Source organism: Pseudophryne corroboree, chromosome 10 (assembly GCF_028390025.1).
Source record: "Pseudophryne corroboree isolate aPseCor3 chromosome 10, aPseCor3.hap2, whole genome shotgun sequence".
Taxonomy (NCBI): domain Eukaryota; kingdom Metazoa; phylum Chordata; class Amphibia; order Anura; family Myobatrachidae; genus Pseudophryne; species Pseudophryne corroboree.
In genome coordinates, this window is record NC_086453.1 from 322889689 (window position 1) to 322905188 (window position 15500).

General features: G+C 46.3%; 1 protein-coding gene and 1 long non-coding RNA gene across 2 annotated transcripts in view; one reads left to right on the plus strand and one right to left on the minus strand.

Annotated features, from left to right (window-relative positions):
• Positions 1-15500, plus strand: part of LOC134966637 (uncharacterized) — a 66767-nt gene that overhangs the window by 15715 nt on the left and 35552 nt on the right. The window lies entirely within an intron of this gene.
• CFAP107 (cilia and flagella associated protein 107) overlaps positions 1-15500 on the minus strand; it is a 41569-nt gene that overhangs the window by 15529 nt on the left and 10540 nt on the right. The window contains exons 2-3 of the mRNA XM_063943530.1: positions 8079-8192; positions 7121-7295 (exon numbers count right to left, since the gene is read on the minus strand). Of these exons, the coding sequence (XP_063799600.1) occupies positions 7121-7295; positions 8079-8192 (289 nt within the window). The remainder of the gene's footprint in view (positions 1-7120; positions 7296-8078; positions 8193-15500) is intronic.

Below are 15500 nucleotides of genomic sequence, written 5' to 3' on the forward strand. Positions count from 1 at the left end.
TAGATGGGCCCGGTGTTTGTGTCGGCCACTAGGGTCGCTAATCTTACTCACACAGTCAGCTACCTCATTGCGCCTCTTTTTTTCTTTGCGTCATGTGCTGTTTGGGGAGGGTTTTTTGGAAGGGACATCCTGCGTGACACTGCAGTGCCACTCCTAGATGGGCCCGGTGTTTGTGTCGGCCACTAGGGTCGCTAATCTTACTCACACAGCTACCTCATTGCGCCTCTTTTTTTCTTTGCGTCATGTGCTGTTTGGGGAGGGTTTTTTGGAAGGGACATCCTGCGTGACACTGCAGTGCCACTCCTAGATGGGCCCGGTGTTTGTGTCGGCCACTAGGGTCGCTAATCTTACTCACACAGTCAGCTACCTCATTGCGCCTCTTTTTTTCTTTGCGTCATGTGCTGTTTGGGGAGGGTTTTTTGGAAGGGCCATCCTGCGTGACACTGCAGTGCCACTCCTAGATGGGCCCGGTGTTTGTGTCGGCCACTAGGGTCGCTAATCTTACTCACACAGCTACCTCATTGCGCCTCTTTTTTTCTTTGCGTCATGTGCTGTTTGGGGAGGGTTTTTTGGAAGGGCCATCCTGCGTGACACTGCAGTGCCACTCCTAGATGGGCCCGGTGTTTGTGTCGGCCACTAGGGTCGCTAATCTTACTCACACAGCTACCTCATTGCGCCTCTTTTTTTCTTTGCGTCATGTGCTGTTTGGGGAGGGTTTTTTGGAAGGGACATCCTGCGTGACACTGCAGTGCCACTCCTAGATGGGCCCGGTGTTTGTGTCGGCCACTAGGGTCGCTTATCTTACTCACACAGCGACCTCGGTGCAAATTTTAGGACTAAAAATAATATTGTGAGGTGTGAGGTATTCAGAATAGACTGAAAATGAGTGTAAATTATGGTTTTTGAGGTTAATAATACTTTGGGATCAAAATGACCCCCAAATTCTATGATTTAAGCTGTTTTTTAGTGTTTTTTGAAAAAAACACCCGAATCCAAAACACACCCGAATCCGACAAAAAAAATTCGGTGAGGTTTTGCCAAAACGCGTTTGAACCCAAAACACGGCCGCGGAACCGAACCCAAAACCAAAACACAAAACCCGAAAAATTTCAGGCGCTCATCTCTAGTTTCTGGGTGGAAACTGGCCGTTTTCAGGGATTGTGCTAAAAAATGCAGGCATTCCAGGTAAAAACGCAGGAGTGGCTGGAGAAACGGGGGAGTGGCTGGCCGAACGCAGGGCGTATTTGTGACTTCAAACCAGGAACTAAACGGACTGAGGTGATCGCAGTCAATGAGTAGGTCTGGAGCTACTCAGAAACTGCAGGAAAAGATTTTCGAGCAATTCTGCTAATCTTTCGTTCGCACTTCTGTTATGCTAAGATACACTCCCAGAGGGCGGTGGCCTAGCGTGTGCACTGCTGCTAAAAGTAGCTAGCGAGCGAACAACTTGGAATGAGGGCCTTAGTCAATTACAAAAAGTTTAGAGCTAGTAAATTAATATACCTGTTCCTTATTAAATTGTAAAGTAGTTTACTGAATCATAGTCTTAAATTGCCGCTACACCAAATAAGTGCCATTGTTGTGACTGTGATACATTTGTGTTTTGTTTGATAATTTATGCCATATCCTGTGATAACCCATATTCTAATACATCATAAACAAATATTTCACATTCGGGGTACTGCACCAGGCAGTGGCGGATTTAGGGGGGGGGCACCAAGGCACGTGCCCCCCCTGTCATTTTTAGTGCAGACTGACATGCGGACGAACGTCCGCATGTCAGTCTGCGGTCTCGTTTCCTCCCCTGCTGTTAGGAGGGACACGGAGGGCACAGTGCGCGCCTCTCCTGTGTCCCTCCTGGGTCTCCGGCGGCCGCTGGTCTCATGAAGGAAGTGCCGTTCGTGAGCACTTCCTTTATTACAGTGACCCGCGGCCGCCGGAGACACAGGAGGGACACAGGAGAGGCATGCACTGTGCCCTCCGTGTCCCTCCTAACAGCAGGGGAGCGGGGGGAGCAGCGGCGGCGGCGGCGGAGGAAGGGGGGGGGACGCACTGGGGGGGAATATCTGGCACTGGGGGTATATTTGGCAGGGAGGGGGGAGAATATCTGGCACTGGGGACATATATGGCACTGGGGGGAATATCTGGCACTGGGGGCATATATGGCACTGGGGGGGAATATCTGGCACTGGGGGCATATGTGGCACTGGGGGGGGAATATCTGGCACTGGGGCATATGTGGCACTGGGGGCATATATAGCACTGGGGGGGCGGCGATATCTGGCACTGGGGGCATATGTGGCACTGTCGGGGAATATCTGGCACTGGGGGTATATGTGTACCTGGTACACATGGGGGGGGGCTATATTTGGCACTGGGGGCATGTGAGTACCTGGCACCGTGGGGGAATATCTGGCACTGGGGACATATGTGGCACTGGGAGCACAGCCCTAGCAACAAGGACTACCTCCTAGCAACGAGCATGACACCCAGTGCATGAAACCCCTGGCAACGAGCATGACACCCAGTGCATGAAACCCCTGGCAACGAGCATGACACCCAGTGCATGAAACCCCTGGCAACGAGCATGACACCCTGAGCATGAAAACCCCTGGCACCGTGCATGGAACCAAGAGCATGAAACCCCTGGCAACGAGCATGACACCCAGTGCATGAAACCCCTGACAACGAGCAGGTATTTGAAAAGTAATTAGAAGCCTTACTGTAGGACTTAATGTGTAATGGGCATTACGGTGTGTGGCATAATGTATCACGGACATTGCGGTGTGTGTCATAATGTGTCACAGGCATTACGGTGTATGGTATACTATATCGCTGGCATTGTGATATGTGGTATAATGTCTCAGGGTCATTGCAGTGTGTGGCATAATGTATCACGGACATTGCGGTGTGTGTCATAATGTGTCAGGCATTACGGTGTGTGGTATACTATATCACGGGCATTGTGGTATGTGGTATAATGTCTCAGGGTCATTGCAGTGTGGCATAATATATAACGGGCATTGCGGTGTGTGGCATAGGGTATAACGGGCATTGCGGTATGTGTCACAGGCATTACGGTGTATGGTATACTATATCACGGGCATTGTGGTATAATGTCTCAAGGTCATTGCAGTGTGTGGCATAATGTGTCACAGACATTGTATGTGCTATAATGTTTCAGGGGCAGTGCAGTGTGTAGCATAATGTATAACGGGCATTGCGATTCCTGTCATAATGTGTCACAGGCATTACGGTGTGTGGCATAATGTGTCTGGGGCATTACAGTGTGTGCATATTGTGTCATGTGCATTATTGTGTGTGGAATAATGTCTAAGGGCCATTGCAGTATGTGGAATAATGTATACTGGGCATTACTATAAGGAGGAAAAATGACAAATAATGTAAGGGGCATGAATCAGGATTATTTTCTTTCCTGTGGTGGCCAACGTCTGGGCGTGCAGGTTGCAAAACTGGGGTATAAGGTAGTCTTTTCCTGCAATACCACGCCCATTCAAACGAAGCCACGCCCATTCCAACAAAGCCACGCCCCTTATGGTGCCCCCCCTGTAATTTTTTTCTGGATCCGCCCCTGGCACCAGGATTGACCCAGTGTTACTTAGCCTTGAGAGGGGCATCTCTTGTTGTGGGTGTCCAGATGTTTGTTTTGGTAATTTTTATAGGGTTGGGGTACTGAGGGTGCACCCTACATTCTCATACCCACCCATACTATGATCTTATCAAAATAATGTTATCCCTATTTTCCTTCTGACACTGGTTACCTGCAATTGTTCTTTATCTCCCCTTTTGTTGTGTGTGTGTGTGTGTGTGTGTGTGTGTGTGTGTGTGTGTGTGTGTATATATATAAAAAAAAAATTTCACTACCACCCCACTGTGTGCTTTTCCTGCAATGTTTACCTCCACTGATTGGCATAGTGATTGCACACCCTGCCATTGCGCCCTACATACTGACATGTGTAGTAGTATGATGTACCCTACATCATACTACTACACGTGTCAGTTTTCCCATATATGCACTTGGCCCTTGTATGGCTCACCTCCCACAGTGTAACCTTCGAAGTTCGCCCAACATGGGTGCCTCATCTGGTACGCTTGTGGATGGGATGAAAAATACATGGACCTGGTAGTTTTGTCAGAACCCTACTCTGAACTTTAGGACTCTGAAATCACCCCCATTTTGTGTCATCTCTTCTAGGGGTGGACTATTTCACCCTGGGTAGTCCTACGCTGAGCGCCCAAGATGGCTGCCGCACCTGGTACCTTGTGAGGGTGGAATACACAACCCTTGGAAGTCATTACCCAAAATGCCTACACCAATCCTGCATTATGCTTTCTGTGTGCTTAAGGTTTTCTTTTATTATGTCTGTGTGGCTTATCTATTGCTGTCTTACTTAAATATTCTGCATTATGTGCATTGTTTTTGATGTCTGTAAAGCGCCTTGAGTCCTGTTGGAGAAAAAGTGCTATATAAATAAAATTATTATTATTATTATTATTATTATTATTATTATTATTATTATTATTATTATAGAATATCAAGCCCAATGCACTTGAGAGGGTTATATTAATTTATTTTCATGGAACAGACAGGCAAGATAGAACAAACGCCACTTGGTTTCAACTACAGTATCTCTCCTGTCAGAGCTAACTATTTTATTTATTTATTTATCTATTTTTGGGGGGCAAGATTTCTATTGGGTTTTTGTCACATCATGAGGAATTTAGTATTTTTACGGGCAGTACGGATGGTGTAATGGTTAGCATTACTGCCTCACAGCACTGAGGTCATGGGTTCAATTCCCACCATGGCCCTAACTGTGGGGAGTTTGTATATTCTCCCCGTACTTGCGTGGGTTTCCTCCGGGTACTCCGGTTTCCTCCCACAATCCAAAAATATACTGGTAGGTTAATTGGCTCCCAACAAAATTAACCCTAGCATGAATGTGTGTGCGTGTACATGTGATAGGGAATATAGATTGTAAGCTCCACTGGGGCAGGGACTGATGTGAATGACCGAATATTCTCTGTAAAGCGCTGCGGAATATGTGTGCGCTATATAAATAACTGGTAATAAATAAATAAATAAATACAGGTTGAGTCTCCCTTATCCAAAATGCTTGGGACCAGAGGTATTTTGGATATGGGATTTTTCCGTATTTTGGAATAATTGCCTACCATAATGAGATATCATGGCGATGGGACCTAAATCTAAGCACAGAATGCATTTATGTTTCATATACACCTTATACACACAGCCTGAAGGTCATTTTAGCCAATATTTTTTGTAACTTTGTGCATTAAACAAAGTGTGTCTACAGTCACACAATTCATTTATGTTTCATATACACCTTGGCCCTCATTCCGAGTCGTTCGCTCGGTAATTTTCTTCGCATCGCAGCGTTTTTCTGCTTAGTACGCATGCGCAATGTTCGCACTGCGACTGCGCCAAGTAATTTTGCTATGAAGATAGTTTTTTTACTCACGGCTTTTTCTTCGCTCCGGCGAACGTAATGTGATTGACAGGAAATGGGTGTTACTGGGCGGAAACACGGCGTTTTATGGGCGTGTGGATGAAAACGCTACCGTTTCCGGAAAAAACGCAGGAGTGGCTGGAGAAACGGAGGAGTGTCTGGGCGAACGCTGGGTGTGTTTGTGACGTCAAACCAGGAACGACAAGCACTGAACTGATCGCACTGGCAGAGTAAGTCTGAAGCTACTCTGAAACTGCTAAGTAGTTTGTAATCGCAATATTGCGAATACATCGTTCGCAATTTTAAGAAGCTAAGATTCACTCCCAGTAGGCGGCGGCTTAGCGTGAGCAACTCTGCTAAAATCGCCTTGCGAGCGAACAACTCGGAATGAGGGCCCTTATACACACAGCCTGAAGGACATTTAATACAATATTTTTAATAACTTTGTGTATTAAATAAAGTTTGTGTACATTGAGCCATCAAAAAACAAAGGTTTCACTATCTCACTCTCACTCAAAAAAGTCCGTATTTCGGAATATTCCGTATTTTGGAATATTTGGATATGGGATACTCAACCTGTATAAGAAAATTGGGATGGCAATATTTAATGTGGAATTATTAAACCAGAGGTTTTTTTTTAGTGGCATGGCCTTTAGTAAATCTGATGGTTTGAAACCAGTGGTTTCACTAAGTCACCCTAAATTTCCAAACTGATCTCTGCAAGTTCAGAGCTAGTGCTAAAAAATATTTGCATGTTGGTGCTTGTACTCTGGACTTCAGAAAAGGAGATTATCTCCTGTATGGTGGTGAAAACTTCTGCTCGTCCACAAAGGCTGTTGTTTGCTCCTGCAAATAATGTATTTCAGCAGAAATTGAGGTCCAGGGATGTCACCACAGCCATTTTGTGCTTCAGAAATTAGGCCAAGTGGGTCAGACATTTTACAGTCTGACCAATAATTAGAAAGCATTGATTCACTTGCAACCATAGACTCTACTGAGGAACTCTGTTGCTTCAGGAGAAATGAAGATAAAATGTATCTGTCAATTACACGCAGTGGAGGCAGACATTTTGTGGATAATACCTTAGTGATGTCACAAGTTCCTAGTGAATTGTTAGAGTGCCATGAATATCAGTTTATTTCACAAAATGGCTGCTTCCACAGCAACGGTACACTATAGCCTACAAAAGGTAGGCCTTCATCCATACTGTATGACTCCGTTATGTTGCTCTATAAAGAGACTTGTAAGACCATGACATCACAGCTTAAAGGCCCGCATTCACGGGCCGATGTGGGAGAGATGTGTGCTGAGCAAACCGCTCAGCACACATCTCTCCCTCCGCTCTGCACAGAGCGATGTGTGCTGAGCGTGCGGGGGGAAACAGGGGGGCGCTCGTTTCACCCAGCGGGTGAAATGAGCGACCTGCTAGACTGGCCTGCATGCAGGCCAATCTAGCACCAGCGATAGCGATGCTCGGGGCTGTGCATCGCTATCGCTGTGGGGGCTACACACGGAGCGATCTTGCTGAAAATCTAAGCAATCTAGTCAGATTGCTCAGATTATCGCTCTGTGAGTACCCCCCTTAAGACAACTTAATTAAAAAAAAAAGCAGCTTGGTTTCACAGTACCTTCAACGGGGAAGTCAGATCTCTCTGGGGCCCAAGTTAAACTGTTTCCATCCCAGCTCCGGAGAGGTGGCAAGGTGGTGTTCCCATGTCTTATAAAATGATCGTCATACAGGGAAACTAGGCACCTAGAATTAGGCTCTCCATGGTGGGAGAGTAATTGTTGTTTTGGCAAACCCTGTAACACAATATAGAAAGAAACGTACAATATAATGACTGAGAGTCACACAATGCTGCAGCATCCCAGCCAACATATGAAAACTGCCCATTGGGTCATTCACATATGTGAGCAATTATTTTCAACTTCACATTTTTGTAAACGTCCACAGCGCATGCGTTACACGTAACCTCTATGACGGTCTAGGGTCTGCGTCTTCGGATGCAGCCTTGCTATACCCTGGGCAAGCTGTCCAATGCCTAAAACCATCGCAAATCGCAACGGGTGATCCGAAGATCTCTCTAATGCAAACAGGTGGCGTCTATCTCCAACAGAGTTTTAATTAGATGGAATTGCACATCCCTTCCTTGCGGCTGTACAATTCCACACAAACATGAATCAGACACATTGTTCTCTGAACAGCGCTACTTATAGAGTAGTGCTATATAATCAAACTTTCTCCAGTATGGTTTTCAGATGTCTCCCAACAGAGTCATTGAGTATGAAGCAGCGGAGACACTTAGGAAGGTGGTAATTCATTAAAACAATTTCCCTGTAGGTTCTACTCTTTTAACTCATTCGGGCATTGTCGTTTCTGATAAATGTCGCAAGAATATTGTAACAGCAATCAATTAGCATGAGCTGAAATTACCGCCCCATAATTGCAGTTGTTAAAAAAAAAAAGCCTTGTGTGTTGTGTTAGTTGTGACAATTCATTATGACATTTTAATTATTTTTAATCATCTTAAAGCAGAATAACACAATCGCATACAGTGAGCAGACCATAGCCATAATATATATTACCTCCATCCGTTTAAGGTAAAATCTCCTCTGTATTCTATCGGGTTTGCTGTCTGGAAACCGAACAAAGTCTATGCCATAGCAACTGTTGGTTGTTGAGAAGTTGCTTCTCTTAAACTGCAAAGAAAACAGTACAGATAGATTCAAAAAAAACTTTGGTTTTACTGCAAGCTGAAACTGCTGGGACTGCAAGTGTTAAGGGTTAATCTACAGTGTTAGCAGGTGGTACAGTTGTTGGCACTCATTCAGTAAGGATCGCATTTGCAGAGATGCTCGCAGGCAGCTTTACAAATGCGATCCTTAGCAATGACAAGGCAGTAGGTACATACACACATGCTTACTGCATTTATGATCGCAGCGATGCGACCGCGTCTCAGCCTGGGATCAACCATCTGTGACGGCAAGCTAAGTAAGCCTCAGGCTGGCCATCAGCAAGGAAACTGCGTCTCGAGACACGGTCCTTGGCCTTACCATTCCTGGAAAATGGGAGTGACATGCTCTCATTTACGGCAACTCCGGCCGCCCCCATCCCTCTCCCGAACGCTGTCAATACTGCGATGCGATCGCAGAACCCATTCTGCACATGCGCAGAACAGGACCTGCAAATGTGTAGTTTCCTGATTATTGGGAACTGCGCTGTGGATCGCATCAGCGATCTAAACTGAATTAAGCATCTTCCTACTGGTTACTATAAAATTTGTGGCCTGATCAATAGAGGGAGCTTCAGTAAGCCAGAAGAGGTGATAAATTATCAACTTCATGTACATGGTGCCCCCTATACATCCTTACAAGTGATATTATATACTACTAAAGCACATGATCAAAACCAAACAATTTAGTACTGCAATCTATAGCTGTGGAGAGTAACAGCAGTGGCGTAAGTTCGTCACAGTTGCCCGGAGGCAAGTTCATACCAGTTGCCCCCCCCCCTTATATTTAGATAAATATGTGTGTGTGTGTGTGTGTGTGTGTGTGTGTGTGTGTGTGTGTGTGTGTGTGTGTGTGTGTGTGTGTGTGTGTGTGTGTGTGTGTGTGTGTATGGAGTGTTCTGATTTTTTTTTATATACTGTATATATAGATTTCATTGTCTTTTATTTTATATCACACATTTCTTATCAGTCCTACCCAGGATTAGAACCCACTGACAGCAGACACTTTACTGATGGAGCTATTTGCTCCAGTACAGGAAGCATGAGAATTGTAACTATATGAAGTTATGTGTAATTTTCAGAGAAGTAACTTCATATAGTAAAAAAGACAGCGGCAGCCAATAATTAACTTACTTCAATGGTGTCACAGAATGGGAGAAGAGCCCCCCTTCAGAGCAGTAGCCCGGCGGCAGATGACTCCGTTGTCTCCCAGAGTTCTGCCTCTGTGTAACAGACAGGGGTTGTCTGAGTCATAGGGCCTGATTCAGAGTTGTAAGATATTACACAGCTGCAGGGAAGCAGCTGTGCAATACTGTACAGCTTATATGCTAATTCAGCATTAGGCATCTGGGGTAAATAGACCTGCCTGCTTCTGTGATCCGCTGTTGCATTTCAAGACGCACCATCAGATCACTCTGCGGGACCATCGGTCAGCTTTCTGTCTCAGATCCACAGCCTGGCGACGCAGACACGAACTTTGGCACTCGCACTGTCAGCCAATAAGGAAAGTGTTTAATTTAAATGAATATTATGTACAGTACCAAGGGCTGCCCAGGCATGAGTGGCTGCTGAAGAGGTGGTGTGTCCTAGCATGGTGGTGCAAGCATGCCTGCTCGGAGAATGCTTATCTAAGAAGATCATGCAGCAATATAGGGTGTTTTTCCATGGCTGGGTCCTAGAGGAGCCTGGGCCGCTCTCAGCGCCCCTATATGTACAGTACCACACTCAGATATACTGTAAGTTGATCACAGAACACAACTAAAAAATATGTTTTTCCCCAACAAACCTGTAAAGTGGCAGATTTGCAATTTAGGAGATTGTCACACCAACTAAAACAACAAATTAATGGGCTCATTTATCAATGAGTGATAAATTTCACTGTGAGTGATAAATTACACCTGCCAATTAGCTCCTAACTGCCATGTTACAGAATGTGTATGAAAAATGACAGTTAGGAGTTGATTGGCTGGTGCAATTTATCACTCACAGTGAAATTTATCACTCATTGATAAATGAGCCCATAAGTTCTAAAATGCAGTAGACTTACAGGTTAGAAAACAAATATGCACAAAAACAATACATCCTTCTTATTTTGAAATGTATGGAAATATCATATTTGGGATAGCGATGTCACTTGTGTGATATGTGATTAATATCAGGCAGCAGAGATATCAGGGGTCACGCTGAGTGCTCCATGATGAAATGCACTGTATACAGTATATAACTAATATGAGGCAGCAGAGATATCAGGGGTCCCGCTGAGTGCTCCATGATGAAATGTACTGTATACAGTAAATAACTAATATGAGGCAGCAGAGATATCAGGGGTCCCGCTGAGTGCTCCATGATGAAATGTACTGTATACAGTAAATAACTAATATGAGGCAGCAGAGATATCAGGGGTCCCGCTGAGTGCTCCATGATGAAATGTACTGTATACAGTAAATAACTAATATGAGGCAGCAGAGATATCAGGGGTCCCGCTGAGTGCTCCATGATGAAATGTACTGTATACAGTAAATAACTAATATGAGGCAGCAGAGATATCAGGGGTCCCGCTGAGTGCTCCATGATGAAATGCACTGTATACAGTAAATAACTAATATGAGGTAGCAGAGATATCAGGGATCCTGCTGAGTGCTCAATGATGAAATGCACTGTATACAGTAAATAACTAATATGAGGTAGCAGGGATATCAGGGGTCCCGCTGAGTGCTCCATGATGAAATGCACTGTATACAGTATATAACTAATATGAGGTAGCAGGGATATCAGGGGTCCCGCTGAGTGCTCCATGATGAAATGCACTGTATACAGTAAATAACTAATATGAGGCAGCAGAGATATCAGGGGTCACGCTGAGTGCTCCATGATGAAATGCACTGTATACAGTAAATAACTGATATGAGGTAGCAGGGATATCAGGGGTCCTGCTGAGTGCTCCATGATGAAATGCACTGTATACAGTAAATAACTAATATGAGGTAGCAGAGATATCAGGGGTCCCGCTGAGTGCTCCATGATGAAATGCACTGTATACAGTAAATAACTAATATGAGGTAGCAGAGATATCAGGGGTCCAGCTTAGTGCTCCATGATGAAATGCACTGTATACAGTATATAACTAATATGAGGCAGGAGAGATATCAGGGATCCTGCTGAGTGCTCCATGATGAAATGCACTGTATACAGTAAATAACTAATATGAGGCAGCAGAGATATCAGGGGTCCTGCTGAGTGCTCCATGATGAAATGCACTGTATACAGTAAATAACTAATATGAGGTAGCAGGGATATCAGGGGTCCCGCTGAGTGCTCCATGATGAAATGCACTGTATACAGTAAATAACTAATATGAGGTAGCAGGGATATCAGGGGTCCCGCTGAGTGCTCCATGATGAAATGCACTGTATACAGTAAATAACTAATATGAGGCAGCAGAGATATCAGGGGTCCCGCTGAGTGCTCCATGATGAAATGCACTGTATACAGTAAATAACTAATATGAGGCAGCAGAGATATCAGGGGTCCCGCTGAGTGCTCCATGATGAAATGCTCTGTATACAGTAAATAATTAATATGAGGCAGCAGAGATATCAGGGGTCCCGCTGAGTGCTCCATGATGAAATGCTCTGTATACAGTAAATAACTAATATGAGGTAGCAGAGATATCAGGGCTCCCGCTGAGTGCTCCATGATTAAATGCACTGTATACAGTAAATAACTAATATGAGGCAGCAGAGATATCAGGGGTCCCGCTGAGTGCTCCATGATGAAATGCACTGTATACAGTAAATAACTAATATGAGGCAGCAGGGATATCAGGGGTTCCGCTGAGTGCTCCATGATGAAATGCTCTGTATACAGTAAATAACTAATATGAGGCAGCAGAGATAGCAGGGGTCCCGCTGAGTGCTCCATGATGAAATGCACTGTATACAGTAAATAACTAATATGAGGTAGCAGAGATATCAGGGATCCCGCTGAGTGCTTCATGATGAAATGCACTGTATACAGTAAATAACTAATATGAGGGAGCAGGGATATCAGGGGTCCCGCTGAGTGCTCCATGATGAAATGCACTGTATACAGTAAATAGCTAATATGAGGTAGCAGAGATATCAGGGGTCCCGCTGAGTGCTCCATGATGAAATGCACTGTATACAGTAAATAACTAATATGAGGCAGCAGAGATATCAGGGGTCCCGCTGAGTGCTCCATGATGAAATGCTCTGTATACAGTAAATAACTAATATGAGGCAGCAGAGATATCAGGGGTCCCGCTGAGTGCTCCATGATGAAATGCACTGTATACAGTAAATAACTAATATGAGGTAGCAGAGATATCAGGGATCCCGCTGAGTGCTTCATGATGAAATACACTGTATACAGTAAATAACTAATATGAGGGAGCAGGGATATCAGGGGTCCCGCTGAGTGCTCCATGATGAAATGCACTGTATACAGTAAATAACTAATATGAGGCAGCAGAGATATCAGGGGTCCCGCTGAGTGCTCCATGATGAAATGCACTGTATACAGTAAATAACTAATATGAAGTAGCAGAGATATCAGGGCTCCCGCTGAGTGCTCCATGATGAAATGCACTGTATACAGTAAATAACTAATATGAGGTAGCAGAGATATCAGGGGTCCCGCTGAGTGCTCCATGATGAAATGCACTGTATACAGCAGTGGCATGCGGTGAGGTCAGCGGTTGGTGAGGCACTGCAGCCATAATGTCCGCCGAATCCCGCCAATGACCCCTACCGCCGCTGAGCCAATGCCCGCTACTGCCCCTGAGCCAATGCCTGCTACTGCCCCTGAGCCAATGCCCGCTACCCCGCCACCGCATTACACACTCGCCCACACATCAACTGCCCTGCCACTCCACCACTAATTCGCATCTCAGTCTGATGCCACCACTGCCGCCAATGCCCGCAGCCTGCCTGCTCATTAAACTTGTGATGAGCAGGCGGCTAATATATTGTAAATTTTTATAGAAAAAAAAATTACTGTTTGGGACTGGGGAGGGAGTGGGAGAACACGAATGCAATTTTGTTGTCCAGAGTTTCCATTAACTTAATAGCACTGTGGGTGTGGCGCTATTAAGTTAATGGAAGTCCTGGACAACAAAATAGCCAGCAGTGGGTGACAGGGAGAGGGTGACGCTAGAGAGAAGGTGACAGCTGTGGATGACAGAGAGTGGGTGACGCCAGGGAGAGGGTGACAGGAAGAGCGTGACGCCAGGGAGAAGATAACAGAAGGAGCGTGACGCCAGGGAGAGGGTGACAGCAGTGGATGATGCCAGAGAGAGGTTGACGGGGAGGGTGACGCCAGGGAGAGGGTGGTAGCAGTGGGTGACAGGGAGTAACGCCAGGGAGAGGGTGATTGCAGGGAGAGGGCGCCAGGGAGAGGGAGACGCCAGAGAGAGGGTGATAGGAAGAGCGTGATGCCAGGGAGAGGGTAACAGCAGTGGATGATGCCAGGGAGAGGGTGACAGGGAAGGTGACGCCAGAGAGAGGGTGGCAGCAGTGGGTGATAGGGAGTAATTCCAGGGAGAGGGTGATTGCAGAGAGATGGCGCCAGGGAGAGGGTGACGACAGGAAGAGGGTGACGCCAGGGAGAGGGTGACAGCAGTGGATGATGCCAGGGAAAGGATGACGGGGAGGGTGGCAGCAGTGGGTGACAGGGAGTGACGCCAGGGAGACAGTAGTGGGTGACAGGCAGAGGGATACGCTAAAGCGAGTACGACATTAGTGGGTGACAGGGAGAGGGTGATCTGCATTGGCCTGCACCCTTGAGGGCTTGTAACAGCAGTTGGACACCTTCCTGGTAGCTGACCAGACTATCCTGGTACCATTGACTTCAAACTAGTTCCACTGCCCGCCTGAACACTACCCCTGTCGAGGTCTCCAAATGGCCAGGACAGACATGCAGGGAGCAGTGGTCACTATTCTTTCCCCCCTCTCCCCCTCCTGCTATTTCTATTACCGATGCTTACAATCCCCCCCCCCCCTCCCGCTCCTGCTATCTGTATTGTCGGTAATCACAACCCCCCCCCCCCCCCCCGCTCCCGCTCCGGCTGTGGATCTCTGACACTCACCCAGGCCGGCGCTGTCCAGCAGGTCCCAGGGGCCACCTGTAGTTGGGCCAGCTGTGGCTGCAATCCCTTGCTGAGCCCGTGCCGCGGTGGAGAGTCATCCGGCATAGGAGGGGGTGAGTCAGCTCGATCAGCTGCAGCAGCGGGTCTCGAGAGTAAGGAGCTGGGCTGGGTGCAGCGAGGGGGAAAGTGGCTGGGAGGGCAGCTGATGTAGAGAGGGGTTGTCACGGCATAGCAGCGGCTGTTGGTTATAATACCCACAGCCGCCGCCAGTGCCATGTAAAAGGTCAGACCGGCGCCCAATCACCTCCTCCACAGCGACAGGGGCGTGCTTTCACATGGGCTGAAAGCACGCCCCTGTCAAAGAGGCACTTCTAGTAGTGCCGCTTACAGGGTTTTTTTTAAATGGGATTTTACTCCCTGCTGCTTGGCCCCGCCCCCTACTTCCGGACCTTTTACATGGTCAGCGGAAGGCACCGACAGCGGTGCCTCCTAAACACTTTTAACACGGAAAAAAATGCTTCAAATAATACAAATATACTTATGACACACAATCTGTGTCATAAGTATCTTCTTTGTATTATTTTAAGCATTAATGACAGGGGAGGCACTGCCTCCCCTGCCTCCCCTGACTGCACGTCCCTGGAATAACTAATATGAGGTAGCAGAGATATTAGGTCTCCCGCTGAGTGCTCCATGATGAAATGCACTGTATACAGTAAATAACTAATATGAGGCAGCAGAGATACCAGGGATCCCGCTGAGTGCTCCATGATGAAATGCACTGTATACAGTAAATAACTAATATGAGGCAGCAGAGATATCAGGGGTCCCGCTGAGTGCTCCATGATGAAATGCACTGTATACAGTAAATAACTAATATGAGGTAGCAGAGATATCAGGGGTCCAGCTGAGTGCTCCATGATGAAATGCACTGTATACAGTAAATAACTAATATGAGGCAGCAGAGATATCAGGGGTCCAGCTGAGTGCTCCATGATGAAATGCACTGTATACAGTAAATAACTAATATGAGGCAGCAGAGATATCAGGGGTCCCGCTGAGTGCTCCATGATGAAATGCACTGTATACAGTAAATAACTAATATGAGGCAGCAGAGATATCAGGGGTCCCGCTGAGTGCTCCATGATGAAATGCACTGTATACAGTAAA